Raw genomic sequence first — 27,641 nt, forward strand, 5'->3', positions numbered from 1 at the left:
CCCGATGAGTGGGGACCTCTGGGCTGGGGCTGGATAGCCCAGTTCCAGCATGTGTGCCCATAAGCCTGTTACTCTGTAAACAGGGGGACCTAAGAGCCCAGCCACCTTATCTTCTGGAGAAAACCTGCTCAGGATGCCAGGGACCCAGAGGATTGCGGGGCTCCAAGGTTGTTCAGCCTGGTGGCCCGCCATTAATAGCCCAGAGCTGCTTGTAGTTGTGTGCCACCTTCTTTCCCTCTTCCACCTGTTGCTGCTTCCCAACCCCCTCACCCGTCCCACTCTCCACGCCTCCAGGAAGCAGCCACAGAGCCCCCAGCGACTGTCTGCCTCATGCTGCTTGTCCGTTCCCTACTGGGCTGTGGGCTGGCCTGTGGCCTGGTTTGGATATTATGTCTGAGCTGGCAGAGTTTAGCATGATCTGGCTTAAGCCACATGGTACTCACGGAATAAATGAAGGCTGTCCACAGCGCTTAGCCACTCTGGCAGAATCTACCTGCAGTCCAGATCTACAGTCAGCATCTGCCCCGCCTCCTTGTGACTCGGGGGAGTCTCCTTTGGGAGGAGGGGAAGTCTTCTCTTGCTCTAGCTCACCCGACAACTGGCTTTCCTTGGTGGATAGGATATCCAAACAGGCTTTCCTTGGAGATGCTGGCGCAGCGGTGTGTCTTAGAAAAGACTGAGGGGTCCTGCCTCGGTAGGCCAGCAGCTTCAGTGCTAGAAACTGCCTGCACATCAATAGGCCAAGACCAAGGCCACCTGACAAGGGTAGAGATATCTGAATAGCAGACCTGCTCTGGTTTCTTTTCTTTCTGGTCCCAAGGAGTTGGTCAGGGTCTAGACTCACCCAGATCTCTTAAGAACATAAAGGAACAGCTGGGCAGCAGCTTTACATAATTTTCACCATTTCTTCTTTTTATGTTTTATTAGGGAAAGGTCACATGTACTGTCTAAAAAAGAGAGCAAGGAGTATTCTGATCCACTATGTTGTCATTACCTAGCTTTAACTTGTGGCCAGTCTTTCTTCTTCATATAGTATGTGTATCTTTTGTTGTTGTCTGAGACAGGGTTTCTCTGTGTAGCCCTGGCCAGAGCTCTGCCTCCCAAGTGCTGGGATTAAAGGCGTGCACCAGAACCATCTGTCAGTATGTGTATTTTTTTTTTTTAAAGATTTATAAATGTTCTGCCTGCACATATGGCTTTGCGCCAGAAGAGGGCACCAGATCTCATTATAGATAGTTATGAGCCGCCATGTGGTTGCTGGGACTTGAACTCAGGACCTCTGGAAGAATAGACAGTGCTCCTAACCTCTGAGCCATCTCTCCAGCCCCTCAGTATGTGTATTTTAAGGTTTATGAGTCTTCACATACAGATTAGTGGATTCTCACTTAATTTGTTATCGCTTGTTTATGTGTATGTTTTTGTAGTAAGGATGTGAGTGTGGACATTTTCTGAGGTACGGAGACTCAGGTAACCTCCTGGCAGCCTATAGGGACTGTGGATAGACAACTCACTAGAAAATGGTTATTATGATGCCTCTCCAACCTTCTTCTGAAGGGTGGAACCTCGGGGGTGAGAGATCTTCAAATTCTTAGTGAGCACAGCATTGTCTTTGCCTCTTGTGCTTTTTACCAGCTTCCAGAAACTTTTAACTGTGTCCATTGGGCAATACCAGATGGGGGCTGAGTGCCCCACAGACTCCCAGATTGCATGAAGGGCTCTTCTCCCAGGCTTCCTTCAGAGATCACTGAAACATCCTTCTCCCCATAGCCGACGAGCAATCCAATGAGAATAGCTGTCAGTGGGTCAGTCTAAACCCTCCTGTTTCTTCCTTATATTTCTCTTCATCGGCTGATGCTCTCAGCACACCAGGGAACAGACATAACAGATGAGAGGTGGCCTTCTCTGGAGTGTTTGGAATTTCAGTGGGATCAAAGCCTTGCCCAGTTATTGTCAATCCTGGTAGGCTTGCTCCCCAAAGACATTTGGAAATAAGCTGAAGACATTTTAGGTTGCAACTGCTTGGAATTGCCACAGTAACCCAGTGCGCAGCGGCCAGGGATGTTGTTGTGATCTGCTGTGCCGTACAGGAATCGCCTGGCTGGGAAAGCCAGCAGTGCCTGAATTGTTAAGCCCTGTACTAACCAAAGGGACACATCTCTAATGGGAAACTTCTAAGCATCTTTCCAGGTCACTAAATTGAGGATAGCATAGAGAAATTTTCTGGTCCATCATGTTGGATTTAAACTCCATAAAGGAAGATTAAAAGATGCTATTTGCCATAGTAGGCAGCCCTGTAGTTAAGGCTTATCTAAGAGTAAAGGGGTACATTTAAGTGGGTGACTCATTTGTACCATAGAAACCTTAAAGGTTGAAAAGGAAAAAGTAGAGGAAATTTTGATAAACCAGACCACAAACCAATGTGCTTTCTGAGGACGTCAAGATGTTTGATGTTTTCCCAGTGCACACACCTCTCTGTCAAAGACAAACCTTGGATCCCAGCCAAGATGTGAAATTCTATTGTCTGCCAGAGTGGCTGGACAAGTAGTGGCCAGTACGTTGGGCATGGTGGTATACGTTTGTAACTTCAGCACTTGGAGGATGAGGTAGGAGGACTGGGAATTTGAGAGCAGCCTGAGCCACAGAGGGAGTGTCTCAGAAACAAAACGAAACAGAAATAGTAGCCACCAGTCGCCAAAGTTACCAAGCTAAGTAAGCCTGGTGCTTGTCCTCAGAGAACTTATAATATGATCTACACACATGTAGCATGTACACATAAACACAGGTGCATATGTGGGCCAGTTCACTAGAGTAAACATCAGGAGGTGTTGAGAATGGCTTTCGTTGGGACTGTGGAGGGGAAAGGGATTCCTTCCAGTCAGCCATCTCTGGAATGAAGAGGCAGGAAGACCTGTGCATCCTAATGCTCGCCCCACTGCAGACCCTCAAGTTCATTTCTTTTCCTAGAGCCACCGCACAGATTATGGTAGGTGGCTGGTGGTGGGCTGTGAAGGCAGCCCCTTATTTAAGGGATGGCTTGGGGCTCTGGGAGAGGCCACAGGAAGCCCTGGGAAGGGAGTCTTTCTCAGGCAAGGTAAAACATGCCCCTGACATGCTACACAAGACTCTACCATTCTGGAAGTCAGGAAAGCAGCCTCAGACTTGGGAAACAACTCACCCCAACTTCTGGGTGGCTCTGACACTTTGTTCTCAGGTCTTAGCTCCCCCATGTACTCAGCAGAGGGTTAGACCTTACCCACCACTTTCTGCTCCTTCATTCTTTAAATAATAGCCCTGAAGCCCAGAAAGGTAAAAATGTCCATTTGTTTTTTGTTGTTATTATTTTGTGTGTTTTTTTTTGTTGTTGTTGTTGTTTTGTCCTTCCATCCTTCTGTTTTTCCTTCCTTTTTGTTTTTGTTCTTGAAACAGGGTCTCATTATGTAGCTTTGGCTGTCCTAGCACTCACTGTTGTAGACCAGGCTGGCCTTGAACTCATAGAGATCCACCTGCTTCTCAAGTACTGGGATTAAAGGATATAGCACTATACCTGGCTTAAAAAGGCCTTTTCAAAGACAAAACAGTTTAAAAATAAAAATGGAAGTCATAGAGTAATACCTATGATGTGGTCGCACTTATGAGTTTGTTTGTTTGTTTGTTTTTAACTTTTTGGAAAAATGTAAACTGGCATGGTGTAACTATCTGTAACTATAATGCTTAGGAAGGTGAAGCAGCAGGATCATGAATTCAAATCCAGCCTAGGTTATAAAGCAAGTTTAAGGTCAGTTATACATTGGAACCCTGTCTCAACATAGAGCACAACAAAACATAAAAGTTGAAAAAATACCCAGAAAGAGATGGATTGGTGAACAAGTCATAGTGGGTCCTTTTGGGCTGGAGGGAAGGAAAGAAATGGGACACCAGGAAGCTTTTATTGTTTCATGAACTTCTGCATTTCTGGGAAACTACACTGTGACAAAAATGTGTGCCTCAGCACTTGGAGAGCTGAGACAGGAGCACTAATGTGAGTTCCAGGCCAGCCTGGGCTACAGAAGAATCCCCTGGTTTGGGGGGGAAAGTATGTGCACATGTATAAGTGTTTGCATGTATGTATGTGTGCATACATGTTGTTTCATGTATGTGTGTGTGTGATATTTCAAATGGGGCTCTGAGCAAAGGGCAGGCCTCAGGTGTCTATTCCTACAACAGGCTAGCGCTGGCCCGTTCCAGCTCTCTAGTACTGTGGTCTGCAAGCCAAGCCACTCTCTTGTACTCTGTCAGGACATGCCACGGTCAGTACACTCTTTGGGCCAGGCATTCTCACAGAGTCCTTGAGATGAAAACTATTTGTCATGCTGCCCTAAGCCAGTACTTGGGTTTCAGGTCCAGCTAGCAAACAGAAGAAGCAGGGAGGGGCCAGCTTCTCAGAACCTCACAGATCAAACAGTCAGGGGAAGCCGGCACCTTGCCTGTAGGACGCTCCCTCGTTTAAGGACTTGATTCAAGGGGGGATAGAGTTTCTAGGGGTGGCCGGTGATACGGAGAGGTGGGAAGAGTTCAGAGACACAGAGCCAAGGAGACAGCACTTCGAGAGCTGGTGAATCAATGGGCTTTCTGACTGTCCTGGGGTCTGGTTCCCCAGCGGGTCTATGGCTGGTCTGTCTCAGAAGATAAATGACAAGAGGCAACCTCAGAGGAGAAGATTTTTGAATTCTCTTTATAACTGCTGCTGTGTTGCTTTGTGAAGTCAGAAAACTGCTTCGTTGTTTTGGAGGGTCAGTTTCTTCCACTGAAAAATAAAGAGCAAGCCAGCCTCCCTCCTCTTATGGGAGGTTTCATGAATGTGTGTCAAGGTGTCTGTCAAACAGCTTAGCTAGCAGGTGGACCCCCTGATTGACAGGCTCTCGTTTGAAGAATGAGATGAGCTGGGAGGGGACCCTCTCATTTGTCTGGCAAATGCCTTGTTTTTCAAGACTCAGCTGTAATGCCAGGCTCCAGGGTCACTTGAAATGCATCCCTTCTCTTGCCTTCCCCACGTTCCCACAGCCCCTGGTTCTTATCTCTGCCTCCAGAATCCTTATCTCGCTATATTTCAGCTACTTGTTATGCAGGCCTATTTCTTTCCATGAGCCTCTATGGCTGCTTAGGTTTGTGTCTGTAGGGCTGGGGCATGGAGAACACCTGTGCCCACTACTGCTGGAGAGAAGGTATATGATAGGAAGAGCCAGTGAGCACCTGGGCCATTTGTGGCTGCCCTCTACATAGTTCCAGTGAGGATATCCCCCGCAAGCTGTGTAGGGCTTGGACCGGCTCTCCTGTGGCTCCTCACACCTTCTTGGGGTCTGAGCCTTTGAGGCTTCCAAACCTGTGCGGTCACCGCTTGATGCTTGCACCTCTCTCTTCTAGCTGGGTTAGATTAAGGGAGATTTTGGAGAAAAGCACAGCCTGGATGAAGTAACTTCTAGGACCGAGTGCTCTCTTCCCTTGACCCAGATCCCAGTATGGCACAGCTCTTGTTCTCTCCCAGGGTCTGTCACCCCTGCCTGTCCCCGGGCTCTTGCTTTGTGCCCACAGAGCTCTGCCTGGCCCCCATGCACACATTACCTCTGGTGCCTACATTCCTGCAACCCTGTGACCACAACAGGGGACATTACACATTCCTAGCCTATCAGCCAATGGTGTCAAAAAGAACAGAATGTCCTAGGACCTGGCCCAGCCCCCTACTTCACCTGGGCCCCTCCCAGGCCTGGACAGGACAAGGTAGGTGGGGTGAGGAGTTCAGAGGGAAAAGATAAGAAAGACTGAGGGGCCATCAGGGGCTCCCAGTTTTGGAGGGGCCCATTCTGTTTTCTCCAGGATCCTGGGTGTAAGGCAAACCTGGGATGATCTTGAGGAAGCCCAATCAGATGAGACCCTAGTTTCTGGAAGTCCACTTAAGTTTCTTCCCCCTGGCTACCTTGCCTGACAGGAGAGTCCCTTTGGGGCTGGTTCTCTCCTCTTCCTCCTCGGTCTGTCTCCTTTTTCTGCCTTCCCTGTTCTCCTTGTTTCCCCACCTGTTCTCAGTCATCCTCCTTCCGCTGTTGCCTTCCTGGCTTTGTGTAGAATCCTTCCTCCCTGCCCAAGTTCTCTAAGCCTCATGGGTCTTCTGTCCCTAGTCTCCTTCGCAGTCAATTCCCCATCAACCCCTGGCCAAAACTCTGCTGCAGGTACTTGGTTCACCTGTCCGCAAGAGCCCTCCTCCCTGGACAGCTCCCAGACCAAGACTCCTCCTCCCACCCTCCCTCTGCCCTGCTCACCTTTAATTGAGATGCTAATGAGGCTTCTGTCTCCCATCCCTGGCCGAAGGGCGGGCGGGCTCCGCGGCCAGGCACTGCACCTGTCAGGTGAGAGGGTGGAGAGGCTCTACTGCCAGATTCAACTGGAAAGAAACCAGTCACAGCCCAGCCACACCTGGGAGCTGGGAGCAGAAGGCAGCTCAGGCCTCCTGTAGCCCTGCAGTCCCTGGGGCAGAGAAGGAGGGAGCAGGGAGCTGGAGGCCAGGGCTAGAGCTCAGAGAAGAGGACCTAGGAGGAGATAGGGAAGGCAGGGGAGGAAGTGAGGCGGGATCAGAGGGCCTGGCACAGAGAGGGAGACCCAAAGAGAAGCAGGAGGCAGCTGGGCCAAGAGGGCGTGAAAGCTGGAGCCAGTCACACACTGTCCGGGAGGAAAAGGGCAAGAGGGAGAGAGAGGCGCTAAGCCAGGCTGCCTGCCTGCTGTGGAGAGTCCAGGAGGTGCTACCCGGCAAAGGGAGGTGGCCTTCGCTGTGAAGCTTCGTGGCTACCCCAGTGACGCTCAGTGCTGCCTGGCTGACCCCAACTCCAGAAGGTCAGCTGGCTCCTGGAAGGGTGGAGGAGGGTGGGAGGATTGGGGAGAGTGGACTCAGCTTGTGATGCGGGCACGGTCAGGGGCAAGCCCCATTCTGCCCTCATAGCAATGATGTTGGAACGCACCAGAGCCCCCAAGCTCAACCTTGACCTGGACTCTCACCTCCCCAACTCACCTAAGGGCTCCATGAAGGACGACAAGTTCAAGGAACAAGACCCTTGTCCTCCTCAGTCCATGCGAGGGACGGGGAAAGGAGACAAGCATGAAGAAGGGGAGCCAGGCCCCGAACCCTCAGCTCCCCCGCAGCCCACGGAGGAGGAAGAGGCACTAATCGAGTTCCACCGCTCCTACCGAGAGCTCTTCCAGTTCTTCTGCAACAATACCACCATCCACGGCGCCATCCGCCTGGTCTGCTCCAAGCACAACCGCATGAAGACAGCCTTCTGGGCAGTGCTGTGGCTCTGTACCTTCGGCATGATGTACTGGCAATTCGCCCTGCTGTTTGAGGAGTACTTCAGCTACCCCGTGAGCCTCAACATCAACCTCAATTCAGACAAGCTAGTCTTCCCCGCCGTTACTGTCTGCACCCTTAACCCCTACAGGTCAGTCTGCCCTGTGCCATTGTATGGGTACCATGGGTTTGGGGGTTGGGGGGGGAGAGGGGGTGGCTCAGCGGTGGAGCATGTGCCTAGCGCACACGAGGCCCGGACTGCCACACTCTGAAAAGCAAGGAAGCCCGAGAGCAAACGAAGGTGGTGATGGAGCTGGGGCTTCCAGGCAGGTGAGCCGAGGTCAAGGCTTGGCTGGTGCTGTGGAGGTGGATAAGATCTTTGGGTAGAAGGGGGAGTTTGTTGTGCTGTGGCCACGTGGGGGCAGGATGAAGGGTAGGAGGGTGGAATGGCAAAGAGACTTCAGCTGTCCCCGAAGTCTCGGGCTGATGTCTGCAGGGGATCCCCGCTCAGCTTCACCAGCCAACTGCCCAGATCTAAGGGCTTCGGTGTGTTCTGAAGTGTGGGTTTTCATCCATGTCCTTTGTCGGTTTGGGTCTGGAAACTGGGCTGTTACCGAGGAGAAGAGGAGGGCAGAGGGCTGGGTTACGGCAGACACTGAAAACTTAGGTCATGCCAGACTGTGCTAGGCACCCGGCAGGAGAGGATCGCTGCTAATCCAGCCAGCTTTATTGAGGGCCAGGTACTCTACTAGGTACTGGAGACAGAAAGCCAAACAGAGGTGGAAGAGGTAGGCGTGTAAACAAATACTGCAGCACACACCGTGATTAGTACAATAAAAACTCCAGGCTGGTCTGCCTTCCAGGAGTGGAAGGTCTCTTAGGAGTGTCTGAATGAGGGTGAATGTGTGTGAGCACACACAGCAGGAATGCAGCCTCTTATGGATGGACGGGATTGGTCACATGCTGTGGGCAGAGACTCCCTCAGGTAGCCTGTCATGTCCAAAGATGTGTCATGAGTTAACAAAGGTTGGGAAGTCCTGTTCCGGAGAGGAAAAACTGCCCCCATACAATGAAGTGAGTGAGCACAGTAGGGGTCACTCGAACATAGCAGGGGGTCACTTAACTGAAGCTGAACACACCACCTTCGGACTCCCCTGCATCTTCCTCCTGTCATTCTCAAAGTCTTGGGGCAGCGACCAGTATTATCCTGGTTTTATGTAGAGGAAACTGAGGCCAAGAAGCCAAGGCAAGTCAACAAGGTCACCGATACTGACAGGATCCTGATTCACCCTTGTTCGTTTGATCCTCAAACTTGCTTTGCCTCCTACTGAAGAGGTGGGACTTGGCATAAGTGAAGTTTCCGATCGCTTGTTTGACCTTCATTTCAGGGCTTGTTGGAAGGACAGTTCTTTCCCTTCGCCTCATTTTCCTGCAGGGTTCTCAGCCCTTCCTCACCTTAGGCCAGGCAGGGTGGGGGACAGAAAAGGCAGAAAGTGCTGGCAGGGGAGGCGCCAGGGCCTGGAAGTAGGTTGCAGGCACTCAATAAATATTTGTGGTCACAAAGATGAGTGTGACTAGTGTGAGTCTGTCAAGGGCTGCATATTTTCTAAGGTTCTGCTGGGTGCATGGCCCTGGACAGGCCAGGATAAAACACCAGGGAGTGGACATCACACTGCCTAGGGGCCCCCCAACCCCGGAAGCAGCTGTCTATACAGATGTCCCTCTTACTGGAAGGTGGCTGTGGAGGAGGCAGGAAGAGGACACACAGGAGGGAGGGAGGAGCTAGAGGAGGGCTCCCAAATATAGGAGGAAACGTACGTACGACCCACTATGTACTTGACTCATTGTTGGGTGTTTTTTAAGCACCAGCTCCTTGCAAAATCTAGAGAGGTGGGCATTTTTTAATATAGTTCCTTTGTTGCTTTCTTTTCTTTTCTTTTCTGACAAAATCTTGATACAGTCCAGGCTGGCCTTGAACTCCTAGGAGCACAGGGCACTTGCTATAACACCTGTGTTATTTCCAGTTTTCAGATGAGGATAATTGGTGCTCACCAAGGTGAAATTAGCTGTACAGCTAATAATGAAGAAAAACCACAGTAGCAATGGCTAATAACATAGTATGTCCCAGATGGTTTTCCAGAGGAATCTAAATCTAAATGAAATCCTATTAAATGGTCCAGCTGTGGTGGCTTACACTTTTAACCCCAATACTCTGGAAGCAGAGGCAGGCAGATCTCTGTGAGCTACAGGCCAGCCTGGTCTACATAGGCTAGCTAGAGCTACATAGCGTTAGCTATCCCCAAAAGACCCAGAGAGATAAACTCAGGCAGATAGCAAGTGGTGAAACCGGGATGCAAAAATCACTTTCAACTAAGGGCTAGTGCCGCTCGGGTTAGCGGTCAAGTTGCAGATTAAGTGTAACGTCACAGCTCCCTCTCATACGACAGCCAGGCTTTCCAAAGTGGGACAGCTGGTAGGAGCCCAGCAGGAAGAGAAGCAGAATGAAGGGGATTCCTGGCTAGGAGTGCAGGGGGAGCCAAGGCCAGTGAGAGGCAGAGGCAGCAGACAGGCTGGGGCAGCCTGGTGGTTGTTGACCTGAGTGTGAATCGTGGCTGTTGGCAGAGGGAGGGGCTTGAGAGGAGGATAGCATAGAGGATCCAGTTGCCAAAGAGAGCCTGGAGTAGATGGGAGTTACACTGGGCTGTCGACGTGCTGAAGGGCACAGCCAGCAGAGTTCTGAAAGGAGGTGGTCCTGACTGCAGCGCTGCGACGCTTTACAGTTTTTAGTCCCTCGAAGGAGCGTGCCTGTTGTCACCACATCACGGGGAAAGAGAGCCCCCAAACATATCCGAAACTTAGGGCTGGATGTAAGGAAGAACTTCTGGCCGTCAGGAAGTAAGGACAGGAGAATCAGAGGTTTTAGGTGAGTTTAGCCCTGAGTACAATTTGAGTTTGGGGCTGGATAGGCTACATGAGGTTCTTGGCTAACCACAACAAAATCAAACCAAGGAAGAACATGGAGCTTTTGAGCAGTGAAGACCATGGGCTTGTCTTTTCTGCAGATGGCAGAGCAAGGGGCCTGGCAGCAAGAGTGGGCAAAGAGAGGACTGATTGCTAATTTCAACCCCTCCTTGGCTAGGAGTAGTGGAAAACTCAAGAACTATGGGGTCCAAGAAGCCCAGGTGCAAAGCTGTTCAAAGCTCAGTATTTCCCAGATGAGTGACCCTAGGATAGTCATGCCTAGCGTGACTGCCTCAGTTTCCCGAGTTGTGGAATGAAGAAGTAAGGTCTGATGGAATTGGATTGAGCCAGCGGGGAGTTCACCCACCTCCCACAGTTGGGTTGCCTGGCAGATAGACAGGAGTGAGGGCAATGAGCATGGCCCAGGAAGGAAGTCAAGGCCACATGGGGTGAACCATCGAGCTAGCATCCCATCGGAGGTGTCTTGGCGCCTTTGTCCAGCTCCTTGTTTCAGGACAAGACCTGAGTGTTTTACTGTGCTTTGCTCAGTAGTCAGTTCTCTCAGCACTGGTGCCAACCAACGGCTCTGACTCCTGTCAGACAAAAGGAGAAAAGTGTCCTTGGGGTCAGAAAGACCCCTGCATGGAACCTTGCTTCTGGAGGCTTTGTCCTAGGCACAGGGATCAAGGGTTGGGAGACCAGACTGTTGGGTGTGTGTTCATGGGCACCCGGTCCAGAGAGGCACAGGGAGGCTGCGTGCCTGGATTGTCACCGAGAAGAATTTGGTTCAGGGATGACATAGGCTCCGTGGGGAAAGATTTGATGAAGGCATAGATGTGGCAATGAGGTGATGAGGAAAAGGGTAATTCCAGCAGAGCTGGGGACTTGGGTTCTTCCTGCATGACTTTGAGAAAGTGAAGTAACACTTTTCTGGATGCCAGCCTCCTGTCTATGTCTTCCTGAAGCCTGGCCATCTTCACTCTGTGTCCCTAAGTGTTTCCTCACGTCAGCTTTCCAGGACTTTATGTGACAGGCTGACACTTACTGCTGTGCCCATTCTACAGATGGGTAGTCAAGGCTGGGAACCACAGAGGTTGGATTCCTTATCCGACATTACATACCCTTCCAGCAGGGGGCAGTGTGTATGAGCGTGCGTGTGGCCTTTCTGGGACAGACAAGAGGACACTGAAGATTGGAGCACATTCTGACCCATGTCCTGGCCATATTGTTTTGGAAAAAGGCATGACAGTGGTATTAGCCCAGATTGCTGAGCAGTACATGTGACAGATATACCTGGCTCCTTGAGAAGTGCTTATACTGGCTGGTATGGCCATTCTTGGAATCATAAATCAGTCTCCCAGAAGGAGACACACACCTTGGACCTGGGCTGTTTTCTCCGGTGAGGGGATGAGAGACTGGCTACAAAAAGGGAATGCCTAGGGTCTAGCCAGCTGGCCTTTCAGGATGAAAATAGATCCAAAGGAGCGAATTGTGAAGCTCTGACCTGGGCAGTGGAACCTTAGGACCATGGATGAGATTTTTAAATAGCCTTGGGCTGCAGGTGTGTCTCAGTGGTAGAGAGGTGGAGGAAGGGCCTAGCATTTGTAAGGTCCTGGGTTTGATCCTGGGGACCAAAAAAGCAAACAAAACAAAACACTGTCTGTGTCAGACCCCAGATGTACTAACCCTAGATCTCTGGATCTTCTTTTCCTTTTTGACAGTGTCTTACCATGTAGCCCTGGCTGCCCTGGAACTCATTGTGTAGACCAGGCTGGCCTCGAACTCACAGAGATCCGCCTGCCTCTGCCTCCCAAGTGCTGGGATTAAAGGTGTGTTCTACCATACCTGACTCTTGAATTTTTCTTTCAGTGACATTTAATAGTCAAGATATAGGGCATTTCCAGCAAACTGTTCTTACATATATATTATTATGTTATATATTAATATATTACGATAATATATTAATATGTTGTATATGTATTGGTCTCACTACGTAGCCCTGGATGACTTGGAAATCACTATGTACATCACGTTGGCCTAGAACTCGCCAAAGATCTGCCTGCCTCTGCCTCCCCAGTGCTTGGGTTAAAGAAGTGTGCTATCATGCCTGGCACAGCAAATATTTTTAAAATTATTCTTATTATCATTATATTTCAAGTGTATAGGGTAGGTATTTTGCTTGAATGTATGTCTTTGCACCATGTGCATGGAATGCCTGTGAAGGCCAAAAGGGGATGAATCCCGTAGAATTGAAGTTATGATTGTAAGCCACCATGTGGTTGCTGAGAATTGAACCCAGATCCTCTGGAAGAGCAGCCATTACTCTTAGCCTCTGAGACATCCCTCCAGCCCCCTTTACAGTAAATATTGAGCCCGGGTAATGTAATCCTCCAGCTTTTTTACTTCCCACAACTGTTTTGGCCACAGCAAGTTCTTTGCAGGCGTTGTGGCATGTACCTGCAAGCTCAGCTTGCCAAGGCAGGAAGATTTCAAGTCTGAAGTGAGCCTGAGCGTCATAACTTTTTGCATTTCCACAGAAATCTTAGAACCACCTGCCACTTCCTTTTAGAATGTTTGCTGAATTTGGGGTCTGGATTGTGTGTAATCTAAAAATCAAGTTGGGAGACATGAATGAGCAGCTGTGTTTTGGCACTTGGTCTTAAACAGGGCTTCAGATAAGACATCTTGCTTATCTTTCATCAGATTTACTCCTAAATTTATTTTTTTTTATTTTAAGACGTTATTTTAAGAATATATTTACTTTTATTTGTATGTGAGTACATGCCACACGCGTGAGTGTGGCTGGAGGCCAGAAGAGGGGATCAGATTTCCCTGGAACTGGGGTTACAGCAGTTGTGAACACTCCAGTGTGGGTGTTCTGGAACTCAGTATGCAGACCAGGCTGACCTCGATCTCAGAGACCTGCCTGTCTCTGCCTCCCAAGGGCTGGGATTAAAGGCATACTCCACCCTTACCTCCCCAACCAGCGGAAGATTGTTCTTAACCACAGAGCCATCTCCCCAGCCCCAGTGTGGAGTCACTTTCCCTTTCCTTGTTGCTAGATTTAGAAATGCAATTCGTATTTGTATACTGGTTTTGCACCTTGCAGGCTGGTTTAATTTGCCATCTCTGCTTTGATATTCTTAGGCTGTAATTCTAAGGCCAGCCATGTGGACGTCCATCTTGCAGATAGTGACACGACCAGTACTGAGAATGAGGAATGTAAGGATGCTTTTGGAACAGCGTTTGGGTCCCTCCCAAATTAAAGCGTAGTCCCTGGAGAAGGGGGAAGGGAGAGTACTCTATCTGGTATTTCTAGAGCAGTTCAGGGAGATTTCTGAAAGTGCGGTTGCTGAGAAGCCTCCATTTGAAGGTACATGTGACAGGTACTCTCCAAGGCCAACCTCCCCAACGGGGATGGGGCAGGACGACCTGAGCTACCAGGTCACGGTAACCAAGAGCTCCTCTATACCCGGCAATAAATGAAGTCTCCTACAGACACGGCTGTTTAACTCCCCTACTTCCAGACAGCTCTGGAGCCATCAAAGCGATCTCGGATGCCCTCGGATTCAGGCGGACCGCCCCGGACAGACCTCCTCCCCGTTGACTTTTTCAGATACAAAGAAATTAAGGAGGAGCTAGAAGAGCTAGACCGCATCACGGAACAGACGCTCTTTGACCTCTACAAATACAATTCCTCCCACACTCGCCAGCCCGGGGCCCGCCGCCGCAGCACCCGCGACCTCAGGGGCGCCCTCCCGCACCCCCTGCAGCGCCTACACTCGCCCTACCCAGCCCGCCCGGCGCGCAGCTCTTCCAGCGTTCGCGACAACAACCCGCAAGTGGACCGGAAAGACTGGAAGATCGGCTTCCAACTGGTAAGCCCCGCCCCTCCACCCAGGGCCCGCCCACGCTCCCCTCCTACGTCATGGCCCCGCCCACTCAGACTCAGAAGACCCTAAGGACTTAACAAGCAAGTTACACAAATACGTAAATAGATAACCGATGCAAAAGCAAACCCCGCAGCGTCCCCACCCACCAGCTTCCGGTGGACCTTCATTGCTGGCTGCTTGTGTAGCAGAGGATAAGTGTTAAGAAGTAAAATCTGTTGTAAAAAATACACATTTCTGAATTCTAGTCCTTACTGATAGGACTTAGTTGAGACCCTAAGACAGAGAACGGAGAATTGAGGTTCTTCAAGTCTATAACAGAGGATAAGTAAATGAGACACTTAGCAAAATGAGGTGTGTGTGTGTGTGTGTGTGTGTGTGTGTGTGTGTAAAACCCAGGGCCTTGCCTGTGGTTGGCAAGGGCTCTTCCGCTGAGCTCCATTCCCAGACCCTAAACATGTAGATTGAAAGGAAGCGTGGGAGGAAATAGGAGAGAGGGCCGTCTAGTGAAGGAGAACGTGAGGCCCTGGTGAGATGGACCATACCACCAGCACACTGGCGTTGAAGGCTCACTTCCGTTGTGGGAACCAACTTTTCGATCCCTGAGATTTCACACCAGTGAGTGGAGGAGAATTCTTGCTCCTCTTCCTGACTGGTTATGTAAGTAAATTACAATGAGGAGACACCGGCCGACCCCCATGATCCTTGGGCCAACTCTTCCAAGGGATTCTAGGAGCATTGTTTTCCCGTACCTACCTGCTCCTCGGCCCTTAGAATGATAAGCCCAGCTCTCAGTCTCTGAGCTTGGCAGCTCCCTGATGGGCACTGACATCCTGGTCTCTGTGCGCAGTGCAACCAGAACAAATCAGACTGCTTCTACCAGACGTACTCATCCGGGGTTGACGCAGTGCGGGAGTGGTACCGATTCCATTACATCAACATTCTGTCCAGACTGCCCGACACCTCCCCGTCCTTAGAGGAAGAAGCCTTGGGCAACTTCATCTTCACCTGTCGCTTCAACCAGGCCCCCTGCGACCAGGCGTGAGTAAGGCCCTGCTGGCTCAGTTGTTCCTCAGAATCTCCTTCCTGGGTCGTCCCGAGGACTCAGGAAATGCTTGTTGGTTAGAGGAGGAAATGTTTGAGGGTGGGGTAATGCAGGTGCACTAGCCTGAGGCCCAAGTCTGGGCCCGGCCTGTCATCCACAGACATTGGTGTGGTAAGATCCATGGGTGGAGAGCCAGCCCCACCTGAGTTCCCACTATGCCCTGTCTATTCTGGCCGGAGGGCTCTTTCCACATCACCTCCTTCTTCAGAACCTTTTCTTTGTAAAATGGAAGCAAATCAAAACCCAGGAAAAGAGGTTTCTGACGGGGCAGGCTGGGTGCCGGACCCTGCTGCAGGCCTGTGGGGTATATTATAGAAAATGTGTGTGTACATTTTTCACTCAAGTGATGAAGACGAACGATGCTGCTAATTCCTGTTTCTCGAGATGAAAAACACGAGGGCACTTTACACACTCCAGTTTTCTTGCACCGAGACAGGTGACGTGCATGCTGGCCTGAGGCTTCCCCACATCCCACTGTCCCTCAGGGACAGTTTCTGTCAGAGGTCACAGCCCCCTATTCAAGCTCTCTGAGAGCTGGTGGAAGGTGGCCTCCGGCCTCCTTACTCCCGCTTTCTCCCGTCTCCCTGCCTCTACCTCTCTGAGGAATGGTGCTGAAGCGATGTCTCTCTCCTCTGCAGGGGACCCATGTCACTGGAGAGTGGCAGCAAGGCCAGGTGTCACCTGCTTCTCATACACTCATACACTACCCATCACACAGCTCTCCGCCTGCCTGCACTCTTTGTTTGTTTAAGGATAACCGCTAGCAGCTGGGAAGTGAGGCGGCTAAGCTGGGGCAGCCGCACCTGTCACCAAGCCCCTCTGTCACCTTCCACTTGGAGTTTTTCTCCCAGTCCTCTCCCTTTGTCCACTCCGAGCTCTTGCCTCCCTGCCCAGCAGATCCACTATCCACCTTAGTCCTGGCATACAGGACCGTTCCTCAGCTCAGAACCCTACCCGTTCTCTCCAGGAAGGTAAAAAACGACCCTGTAAACTATCTAACGTTCTGCCTTCGGGTCCTTGCTTTTTCATTCTTCACAGGAGGTCTTTGTCCATTTCTGTTGCCACAACAGAAGACTTCAGACTGGTTAATGTACGAAGAAAAGAAGTTCAGTTCTTATAGTACTAGAGGTTGAGAAGTCCAGAAGCCTGGTGCCGGAACCTAGTGAGGGCTCCCATAACATAACAGGGAAAAAAAAAAAGGGAAGGGAAAGTGAGCGTGTGAAAGAGAAAGCAGGAAGGGCGGGCCTGGCTGTGTAATCGCCTGCCCTTAACGTCTTAGCTAACCCTCTCTAGAACTCTGTGGTAATGCTATGGATCCATTCATGAGGGTTTACCCTGTGACCCTATCTCTTTCTACTGGATTCCATCCCCAATGCACTGGGAAATAATTTTCCAGCACAAGAACTGAGAGACACAGTTAAAACACAGCAGGGGGCATTCCTTTGTTATATTGACTAAGTCAGTCCTGTTCAAAAGTCTCTGAAGTAGGGGCAGGAGAGAGGACTCAGCAGTTAAGAGCACTGGCTGCTCTTGAACAGGAGCCGGGTTCGGTTCCCCAGCACCCCCGTGCAGCTCATAGCGCTCCATAACTCCAGTTCCATGGGAATCTGACAACCCCTTGTGGCCTCCAGAGATACCAGGCATGTTGGAGGTGTACAGATAGACAGGCAGGCAAACCCCTCATTCACATTCGGTCACTACAGCGCAATCCTCAGCGGTCTCCTGAACTCCCTCAGCACGGCCTCCCGGACCTCTCCCTTCTCCTTCCTCCTGTCTTCTGGTTTCCTTTTTCCTTTTGTTTTTAGTTGTGAAGATCAAACCCAGGTCTCCACAGCATGCAGGCAGGTGCTCTATCACCGAGCTGCGTCCTCAGACATGATCTTTTCCTTAATAACGTGTAAACGTCTTCCTTTTCATATGTACCCTTTAGTGGTTTTTAGATATATTTAGAGTTGTGCGGCTGTTGCCATGGTCTAATCTTGGAACATTTTCCTCACCCACCCCCAAGAAACCCATTTACTTATTAGCAGTTCCCCGTTCCATCTCTCTCAAGCCCTGGGAACCACGACTCTGCCTTCTTGGACTGCTCTTTGCGACGATTTCATACAAGGGACGTAGTTCAGTGGTAGCACTTATTAGATTCTGGGATATGTGTGTGTGTGTGTGTGTGTGTGTGTGTATGTATGCATGTATGTGTATATATGGTCACCGGAGGCGTCTTTCACCTAGCATATGTTTTCCAGGTTTACGTATGCTGTAGCGTGTGTGAGAACTCATGTATGAGCAAGTAATACTGTGTTTATAGACATGGCACACCTTTGTGACATGGGCCATACCTGCTCTTTGGCCTTTATGAGTGACACTGATGTGGATGTCCCTGGGGGAGGGTTCGTACTGATGGCGTCTTCCTGTCTCTTGGGATGTACCTAGCTGCAGCGCTGGCTCGCATCGCTGGCTCGCACTTGAAGGCATTGCTGGGCTTCACCCAGGGGTTATATTCCCAGCAGCCGTCTGGGGGGGGGGGGTTCTAAGTTCTCCGAATCCTGCACTTGTTAATTGTCTGTCTTAACAACGAACTAACTGGCTAACTAAACTCTCTTTAGTTATTTGTATATGTGTATGTGGTGGGGGGCAGAGGACAATTTTCAGGAGTTGCTTCTCTGACTCTGACTTTGTCAACCAGGCTGGCCTCGAACTCACAGCCTCCCTCTGCCTGCCTGGGTGCTGGGATTACAGGTGTGCGCCACCATGCCCGGCTATGTAAGTGATATTGTGTGTCATAGGTCTTATTCTCTCTCTTCCTGAAATGCAGAATAAAACCTTCCTAAGCTCTGTGTTTAAGAGCCATCTGTGATGCTCCATCACAGCCACTGACTTCACCTTCTACATGCCATCCATTGCCTACTGCATTACACACTGCAATGTGCCCTTCTCCACTCCCAGTGAGAGGGAATCAGTGGCCCTTTAAGATAGAGCTCTCCCTCAGTCTCCCTGCACCCAGCCCATCTCTAGAAATGCTGCCCTCCTAGGGCAGCCTGAGGTGAGCGCCAGAGTTTCACATCCCCAAGCCCCCTTTGATTTTTAAAGCCGGCAGGATATCCCGGATCTTCTAGTTTTGCTCTCCTTGCTTTACAGATGAAGAGAACGGCCTTGGGAAATAAGGCTAGCTCCAGGCCACATGAACAGAGCCTCTGGTCTGCATCCCCTCTCACTTCCAGAGGCTCTGCTCATGTGGCCTCATTTTCCGCCTGTCCTGTTCCCACTGTCATCTCCCTGGTGACAGGAAGTGGAACAGGTCCCTTTTCCAGACATGGCTCTTAGAACCTGCCATTTGCTTCCAGTCAGTGTTTCTGCCACAGCAGCATGGCTGTGTAATTTTCTCCTTAATTCCCTGGCCTGTTACAGGCCGGCTAGCATTATTGGACCTGTTCATCTGAGAGACGCTGGTGTACAGAGGCCTCTGGAAAACACTTGGCTTCATTTCCTCCCGGTGCTCTGAACTTCCTCCCTTCAGCTCCGTGCTCCCTGTGGCTTTCCCTCCCTCCTCTAGTGCTGTTTTCCTCCATTCTCCATTTCCCTCCTTAATGCTCTCAATAATGGTTAGTTGTTATTATTTATTAAGGTTGCCTGTGTGCCAGGGACCATGCATCTGACCCCAAAATAAGACAGAGGTGTGGCTCCCATCCTCAAGGATATCACAATCCGAATAGAGAACCAAGGTTTAGGTCCTGGGAAGTGAGGGCGTTGCGAGTGTCCTAATACAACATTAGAGGACACCAGGAACCAAGCAGTGAGGTCAGCGCAGAAGAAGCAGTGCTAACAGTTGGATGCCTGGGTCGGAATCCCAGGACTGTCACCGTCCCTGCAGCCTGGGGATCCCCCCTCACCGGGGAGGGTGGAAGGCTCGCTGCGGGAGAGTCACATCCTGGGTGACGTGTAGGGGGCGGACTCAGTGAACTCAGCCGAGCATCATGGCTGGATCTTAAACACAGAGCTTGGGTGAGTTTTGGTTTTTAGGGGGGGAAAAAGAAAAAGACAAAATAAGATTTAAAGCACACGAGATCACTTATGGAACTCCCGGGCCTGTCGTGTGTGACCTTCTCGTGTGTGATGCCGAATGAGGCCGTTGGCTGGAAGTGGGAGCATGGGCCGAGCTCCCAGCTTTGTGTAGACACACTCAAGGTGACAGGAAACTGGTGTCCCATACGGCCTGGAGGGAAATGACTCCCTCTGCCTCACGCCATGCTCCGCTGACCTGCTGTACTTCCCCCTCTCTGATTCTGTTTACCCTTGTTTTCTTGCCTACTAAGGAATTATTCTCAGTTCCACCACCCCATGTATGGAAACTGCTACACTTTCAACAACAAAAACAACTCCAGTCTCTGGATGTCTTCCATGCCCGGAGTCAACAATGGTGAGCAGCGCTGACCCCGTGATGCCCTTCTTGCTGACCTGCCGCATCCACGTTGGCTCACCTCGGCCTTACAGTCTAGATGCTGGGTACCTTCTTGGCCCTACCTTGATATGCTCCTCACACTTCTGGAAGGGTCTTCGCTGTCCTTTCTTCCCTTCCCCCCACAACAAAGTCCCCCATAATCCATTCTAGGCATGGAAGGAATTCTATCCTTTAAGCTGGCCCAGAATTCAGCTGTGGGTTGCCAAATCCCCCTGAGGGGCTTACTAGCCTTGTTCCACTAAGAGAGGAAGGACTCTGCAAGGAGGAGAGGGTGGGTCTCCATCCCCAACTCCTCTCCTGCTGCATCCCCCCAGGTCTGTCCCTGACCCTACGCACAGAGCAGAACGACTTCATCCCCCTGCTGTCCACAGTGACAGGGGCCAGGGTGATGGTACACGGGCAGGATGAGCCAGCCTTTATGGATGACGGTGGCTTCAACTTGCGGCCTGGCGTGGAGACCTCCATCAGTATGAGGAAGGCAAGGGCACTCTGGGAACCTGGGAGGAGAGCCTCAGTGGCGGGAGAGGAAGATGGGAAATGAGAGGTAGACTTGACAGCCAGCCCTGAGACTGAAGGAAGGTCGTGTGAGTAGTTTCCTGCATAGGGATGTCATCCGGAGCAGACCTGAATGGAGGGGCTAGCCAAGGGGGCCCTGGGAAGCAAGGCTTTGAGGAGAGGACCCCAAGTGCTAAGAAAGGTTCAGCACATCCTTAGGCTTCCAGAGGATGCCCTGAACCTTGACAGTAGTACAAGGAGGGGTGTTCGGGGTGTTTTGAGATGGGGAGGCTGACGGCTTGCTGGCAGGGTGTGAGTTAGTCCTTGGGGTTGAGGGAAGACTGAAAAGCCAGGGTGAAGTCTGGGCCACTCTCTCTGACCCCTCACCTGTGAACTCTCTGTGTGCGTGTGTTCACAGGAAGCCCTGGACAGCCTTGGAGGCAATTACGGTGACTGCACTGAGAATGGCAGCGATGTCCCCGTCAAGAACCTTTATCCTTCCAAGTACACGCAGCAGGTACACAGGGCCTGTGGCAGCCCTTCCCAGGACTGCGCGTCAGTGAGGGGTGGAGAGGAGGTAGGTGGGGAATAGTAGAAAGGGCGGTGGGTGTTGGCACAGTGGTGAGAGGGTGCAGCCTTCCTGCAACGTGGGGCTCACGGGGTGGGGCTCAGCCAGGCCTGAAGCCTCTTGCTTTCCTCTCCCCTTTCTTCCAGGTGTGCATTCACTCCTGCTTCCAGGAGAACATGATCAAGAAGTGTGGCTGTGCCTACATCTTCTACCCTAAGCCCGAGGGCGTAGAGTTCTGTGACTACCGGAAGCAGAGCGCCTGGGGTGAGCCAGAGAGCCCCTGCGCTGTCTGTCGGAAACTCACCTCCGTCTCCCTTGGTGTCTGGCTCCCAGAGCCCTTGGCTGGGATGGCTTCTCCCATCCTGCTCTCCTCTACAGCTTCCACCTGCTTTTTTTGCCCTCAGTAGCTGCCTCGGTTTCCCTCCCTCCTTCCCATCCCGTCCTTGGCTTTTGTGCGTTTGTGAAGGGATTGTCCTGTCTGAAAATAGCCTGCAGCAGAAGGGAGGAGGGATGTGCCCTCCTGCTGTGGCTTCAGCATGTCTACTCATTCTTTAGATTCTTTAGGGTGCTCAGCAGGGCTGGCTCCTGGAGGGTTAGGTAGAGCACCCAACATCTCACTGGTTCCCCGGGAAGAAGTTATTGGAGGTCCCGTGATTGTCTCATCTCTCTGTGCTTTAGAAACTGTGCTGTCTCCTTTCAGCATTCCAAGGGTGCAGTTTGTGAGTTAAAAATAATTTTTAAAACCAACCTACCTTCCTTCCTGCTTTCCCTCGGCATTGTTCCTTCCTCCCTGCATGTGTGTGTGTGTGTGTGTGTGTGTGCGCGCACACGCGCATGTGCTTGTGCCATGTGGGCCACAGATTGAACTTTGGTCTTCAGGGTCAGGGGCTTTACCCACTGGGCCATCTCTTCCCCCAGGGATGTAATTTGTAAATCAAATGTACACTTGTTTGTTAGAAAATGTTTTTACCTGGAGCAGGGTACAACCGAACAAGTTGGAGAGCCCTGGCATGCTTATCCAGCCATTGTCTTGAACACATCCTTTTCCTTTCCACTGTGGCAGAGCTATCCTAGGATGCTGTGGGGAGGGGGCACCCTAACAGGAAACATTCCTGACCTGCATCCTCTTATCTGCACAGACACTTGTCCTTCACACCTCTCTTCCCAGGGGCCTCTCCCATCCCTCATCCCAGGCCTTTACATACTCAGCTCCCATTGGGGGGAGAAAGGGAGGAAGTGGGCCAGGGAGGAGGAGGCAAGGCACCAGAAACAATGGACATGGGGAGTTGTTTCACCTCTGTCCTAGTCCCACCAGTCCAGTGTCTGCCTTCTTTCTTGCCTGGCCCACTCCCATAGGACTTTTCCTCTGTCACTGCTCTTGTTAGGGCAGCCTACTTCCTATTGCTTCCTGCCCCCTGTTCCCTGCCCCCTGCCCCCTCCCCCTGCCCTCTACCTCCTAAACCCTGCCCACAGCCTCGTCCCCCTGCCCTCTGCCCCCTGCCTACAGCCTCCTTCCCCTTGGCCCCTGCCCTGTCTACAGCCTCCCGCTCCCTGTCTTCTGCCCTCTGCCCTCTTCCCTCTGCCCCCTGCCCCTTGCCCCCTGCTTCCAACCTCCTGCCTCCAGTCTTGGAAGGATCCCAGAATGTCAGAACTGGAGGGAACTCAGAGGTCACATGGTGTCACCTTATTTCTCAGATGGGCAGACAGAAGCCTGGAGGGCAGGAAGGCATGGTCAGGGCAGTAGGGGTGCTAGCTTGGTGGCAGCTCCCCTCTTCCCTTTCCTGCTCTCCAACAACTCCTTCTAAGTTATTTTTCATATTTATTTATTTACTGAAGCAGGATCTTGCTACATAGCTCTGGCTGTCTTGCAACTCACTATGTAGAACAAGCTGGCCTTGATCCCACAGAGATCTTCCTGCCTCTGCTTTCTTCTTCTGGTGGTGTGGGCCACCAGGCCCCGCCTTCTTTCTGAGTTCTGGAGCTTTGAAACTCTGAGAGAAGTTGTGCAGATGATGGGGAGCTAGCAGCATATTGGACGTGCCTTTCCTCCCCAGGGAAAGCTACTAGGCCACTTCCCATTACTTTCTGGCATGGTGGGTAGAGGATTTGGATCATAAATGGAGATGTGGCACACCTTCAATCTCTCTGTCTGTCTGTAACACACACAACAACAACAACAACAACAACAAAATAGTTTTTTTTAAGTTTCCTTGGAGCTTCCCAGTGTCATAGGGGAGACCCCAAAGCCCCATTCTCTTTTTTCCTTTTTTAAAATCAGTTTTACTGAGATGATTGGCATCTTGCAGAGTTCACTCACTTAGACTGTGTGGTTTTAGTTAAATGTAGTTTTTGGTGTTGGGCTTTTATTCTGGTCTCATGATTATTATCCATTTTAGAATTTAAAAAAAAATCACTCCTTGAAGACACTTTATACCCATGAGTAGTCCCCCAAGTTTCCCAACCCCCACTGTCAGCCGCTGGGCAACCACTAGTCCATGAGTTGAACATTTCACATAGATGGAGTCATGAACATATGGTCTTTGCCACTGGCTTTTTTCACTGAACAGCGTGTGCAGGGTCCAGCCGTGTTAAAATGAGTCAACGCTTTATTCCTTGTTATGGCTGAGCAGTAGCCTGTTGTGTAGATACGAAACTTTGGTTTGCTGAGGCAGAATCTCATGCTGTAGCCCAGGCTGCCTTCAGACTTCTAGCAGCCCTCCTGCCCGAGGCTCATGCGTGTTGGAATTACCGGTGTGTGCTACCATTTCCAGCTCTGTGCTGATTGATGGATGTTTTGGTTGTTTGTGGTTTGGGTTTTTGTGACGAACGCTGCTATGTCTGTCTGTGCCCGTGTCTTCCTGTGGACCTGTTTTCAGTTCTCTCCTTAGGCACCTAGGAGAACAGCTGGGCTCATGGGAATTGTTGAAGCGTTCTGAGGGACTGTCATACTTTTTGAGATGGCTGCACCATCTCATATTCTCAGCAGTAAGCGATGGTCCTGGTGGTCTTTGTTGGTGGTGTTTGTTTTTTTTTGTTTAAACCATTTTCCTAGTGATTGTAAAATTATATCTCATTGTGGTTTAACCCCCTTATTATGTAATCATTGTTCCCATTTTTTTTCTGACTTTTAATTCTTGTGACTTTTGGACATATAATATACATGCATGTTCCCCATTCCCCAGCTTAGCTTACTTTCTTTTTTTTTAATTAAATTTAATTTTTTTATTATTAGTCACATTTCATTAACTCTGTATCCAAGCTGTATCATGCTCCCATATTCCCTCCCAATCCCACTTTTCCTCCCTCATCTCCTCCCTGCCCCTTTCCAAGTCCACTGATTGGGGAGGACCTCCTCCCCTTTCATCTGACCCTGTTTTATCAGGATCTTCAGCACTGGCTGCAAAGTCCTCCCTAGCAGGACTGCTCCTCCCTTGGGGGGTGGGGAGGTCAAAGAGCCTGCCATCGAGTTCCTGTCAGAAATAGTCCCTGTTCCCCTTACTATGGGAAACCCAATTGGTTACTGAGCTACCACAGGCTACATCCGAGCAGAGGTTCTAGGTTATATCCATACATGGTCCTTGGTGGAGTGTCAGTCTCAGAAAAGACCCCTGTGCCCAGATACATTTGGTCCTTGTGGAGGTCCTTAGCTTACTTTCTTAAATAGTTCTGTTGCGGTTACCATTCTCAAGGCTCCATGGAAGTGCCCTTGTAAAGTGGGCGCCCAGGCGTTGTGAGAGACCTAGCATGTGGAAAAGGTGGAGATGCCCTCAGAAAACAGGCATTTCTCTGCACCCTCAGGCTATTGCTACTACAAGCTGCAGGGCGCCTTCTCCTTGGACAGCCTGGGCTGTTTCTCCAAGTGTCGGAAGCCGTGCAGGTAAGGGCCCTTCCCTGGGTGTGGGCTGGGCAGCAGCTGTTTGCAGGGGGAACCCCACTCATCACTGAGCACTTTTATCTCTCTGCAGTGTGACTAACTACAAGCTCTCTGCTGGCTACTCACGGTGGCCATCTGTGAAGTCCCAGGTAAAGTAGGGAGGGTAGGGAGGGATGCGCATGTGAACAGTTGCATACACGTGCAAGCGTGCATAACACAGTGGCCCTCTGAGTATTAGACATGTTGGCATATTTGACTGATGCCATCCCTGTAACCCTGCCGGATACAGAAGTGACCTCTTTGCCCCCCCCGCCCCTTTTTGTCCCAGGATTGGATCTTTGAGATGCTGTCCTTGCAGAACAATTACACCATCAACAATAAAAGGTGAGGCCTGAAGGGAGGTCCGGGAAGAGGTTCTGATGGAGGTGTTGGGAAGAGGACCTGTGACATTAACCCTCCACTGTTTCTTCCCGCTCTCTCCTCTTCCCCAAAGAAATGGAGTTGCTAAACTCAACATCTTCTTCAAGGAGCTGAACTATAAAACGAATTCGGAGGCTCCCTCGGTCACGGTAGGGCCTGCTTCAGTCAGGGAGCCTTTGATCTCCTGTGGGCTTGAGGGTCGCCTTTGTGGGGCCAGAAGGGTTTGTGCTTCAGAGGTCGAAAGCCAGGGAAAGGAAGTGTGGAGTCCAGGATAAGGTGAGAGCATTGGGGGAGGAAACGGGTGTGGCGACAGCGCGCCCCAGTTTCTGCTGCTCTCGCGGCCATTTTCCTATGGGGGATTATAATCAGGAGCTGCCCCTGGTGGGCCCCAGGAGCAAAGGGCTTGCTAAGGAGAGGGTGCTTCTTTCTCCCGCAGATGGTCAGCCTCCTGTCCAACCTGGGCAGCCAGTGGAGCCTGTGGTTCGGCTCCTCTGTGCTGTCTGTGGTGGAAATGGCGGAGCTCATCTTCGACCTCCTGGGCATCACGCTCATCATGCTACTGCGCAGGTTCCGAAGCCGCTACTGGTCTCCAGGACGAGGCGCCAGGGGTGCGAGGGAGGTGGCCTCCACTCCGACTTCCTCCTTCCCCTCCCGGTTCTGTCCCCACCCTACGTCCCCACCACCTTCTTTGCCCCATCAGGGCACAACCCCTTCCCTGGCCCTGACGGCCCCTCCGCCTGCCTATGCTACCCTGGGCCCTCGGGCCCCTCCACTGCACCCTGCAGTACCTGGCTCTTCTGCCTGTGCTCTAGAGGAGCGCTGAGACAGGAGAGTGCTCCTCTCAGCCGGGCCAGTGCTCCCTGGTAAGCTGAGGGATATCTCATCTTCAGCAGCACCTTCCACGGCTTGGCTTGGCTTCCGAGCTTTCTTTGGTGTGCCTGAGGGAATAGTCTAAGGGGCCCAGGAAGTTGTCCAGAGAACTGGCTAATGAGCTCCTCAGAGCTGCCCCCTCCTGCTTCTGATCCCCGCTGCGCACGCAAGCACAGACAAGTCTCCTCTCCCCTTGGATCAGCCAAGCCAAACTTGGAACTTTGACAAGGAACTTTCCTGGGAAACGACCAACGAATAAATATAAACAAGGCACAGAAGAGCAGCCACAGGTTTCGGCCAGACGTTGGCCTGGCCTCACTGTCTTCTGGGACACAGATGTCTGCTCTCCTTCTTGAACTGGAGTGGGGAAGCCCACCTGAAAACCCCCTTTGTTAGTGCCCTGGCAATTCCCCTTCCCTCATTCTCCGGGGTGGCCAGCGTAAAAGGACGATAGTAAAGGTTTGGCCATTCCCCTTCATTCATTTCCGAGACTGTCCTCCCATTTGATACGCCAGACCCCAGGGCCTCTGCAGCGTGCCCTTCATATTTGTCTTTTTAGCTATTTCCTCAGCCTAGAAGCTTCCTCTGCCATCTCCCAGAGAACTTCTATGCGTCCCTCAGAGCCATGCTCAAAGGCACTGTTACTTTTGTGAACTCTTTCACCCCGTCCTTTCTCCCCCAGCGCTGTCCCCTCTTCCCTCCCTCATTCCCACATTATATGTTCACATGCTTTAGTATCTGTCTCTCTGAGTAGACTGTGAACTCCTTGTGGTCGGTGATGAGTGTTGTTCATTTTTGTATCCTTCCGGTCTAGCCCAATATCTCTGTTGGAGCGGGCAGGCAGGTACCCAATAAATGCTTGTTCCATAAAACAGTGTCTGCAGAGCTGGCTGGGGCCCATGAGATGGGCAGGGAGGGGAATGCAAGTTCCTGAGGCACTGCCTTTTTCTGGGAGGCCCTATGGTGGAGGGAGGGGACAGGCAGCCATGCCAAATGTGTTACTGTCGTATGTCAACAAGAATGCTCTTCTTCAGACTCCACCCAGCCACCCTCCTCTCTGTCACACCTTGGTGGTACCAGACGTCACCCAGCTATGATGTAACCCTTGCCACCCTCTTCCCCATCACTGCCCTGGTGCTGGGGGAGAATGAGATCCAACCAGTTCTTCCAGAATGTCAGAGCCTTGGGTTGTCTTATCCACGGTGAGGTGGGCAGAGGGAACCCTCTCAGCTCAATGAAGGAGAAGCTGGGGAGTGTCCGAGTGGAACCTCACTTTTCTCACCTGCAGGTCTTCTGTCCACTCCAATGATCAGACCTGGAAACCTCAAATGACCCTGTTATGTTTTGTTTTGGGAAAAAGACTTGGGACTGTTCCTATTTTCCCATTCATCACATTTTCTGTCCTTAGGAGCCAGAGAAGGGGCTTTTCTTTTCTTTTCTTCAGGGAACTTACTATGTAGCCCAGGCTGGCCTTGAACTCACAGAACTTACAGAGATCCACCTACCTCTGCCTCCCTGAGGCCTGGGATTAAGGGCTAAGATCAAAGGTCTGTGGAGAAGAGGACCTTATAGAAAGAAGGAAGGAGCAGGGACATGGGTCATGGGACTTGAAGACTTTGACTTCCCGTTCCCAGACTCAAGCAAATGGCAGGAAATGGTATTGTTTCAACAGTGTCCCTGTCACAGCCTCAGG

The 27,641-nt window shown here is 51.1% G+C and overlaps 1 protein-coding gene across 2 annotated transcripts; it reads left to right on the forward strand.

The window, feature by feature from the left end:
• The first annotated feature begins 1,164 nt into the window (after positions 1 to 1,164).
• Scnn1a (sodium channel epithelial 1 subunit alpha) lies at positions 1,165 to 26,820 on the forward strand. 2 transcript variants are annotated; one of them, XM_055609347.1, is made up of 13 exons: positions 1,165 to 6,858; positions 7,039 to 7,460; positions 13,887 to 14,148; positions 15,011 to 15,201; positions 19,576 to 19,679; positions 20,036 to 20,199; positions 20,635 to 20,733; positions 20,931 to 21,048; positions 24,583 to 24,661; positions 24,750 to 24,807; positions 24,987 to 25,042; positions 25,152 to 25,227; positions 25,515 to 26,820. In XM_055609347.1, exons 2-13 carry the CDS (start codon positions 7,045 to 7,047, stop codon positions 25,899 to 25,901), a joined length of 2,010 nt encoding a protein of 669 aa, XP_055465322.1. In that variant the 5' UTR covers positions 1,165 to 6,858; positions 7,039 to 7,044; the 3' UTR covers positions 25,902 to 26,820. The 2 variants fall into 2 exon arrangements, with proteins under 2 accessions (XP_055465322.1, XP_055465321.1); XM_055609346.1 differs by lacking the exon at positions 1,165 to 6,858 and having other exon boundaries at positions 7,020 to 7,460.
• The last annotated feature ends 821 nt before the right edge of the window (positions 26,821 to 27,641 follow it).

The sequence above is a fragment of the Psammomys obesus genome, unplaced genomic scaffold (genome assembly GCF_907164565.1).
Source record: "Psammomys obesus unplaced genomic scaffold, mPsaObe1.curated_primary_1811, whole genome shotgun sequence".
Taxonomy (NCBI): Eukaryota; Metazoa; Chordata; class Mammalia; order Rodentia; family Muridae; genus Psammomys; species Psammomys obesus.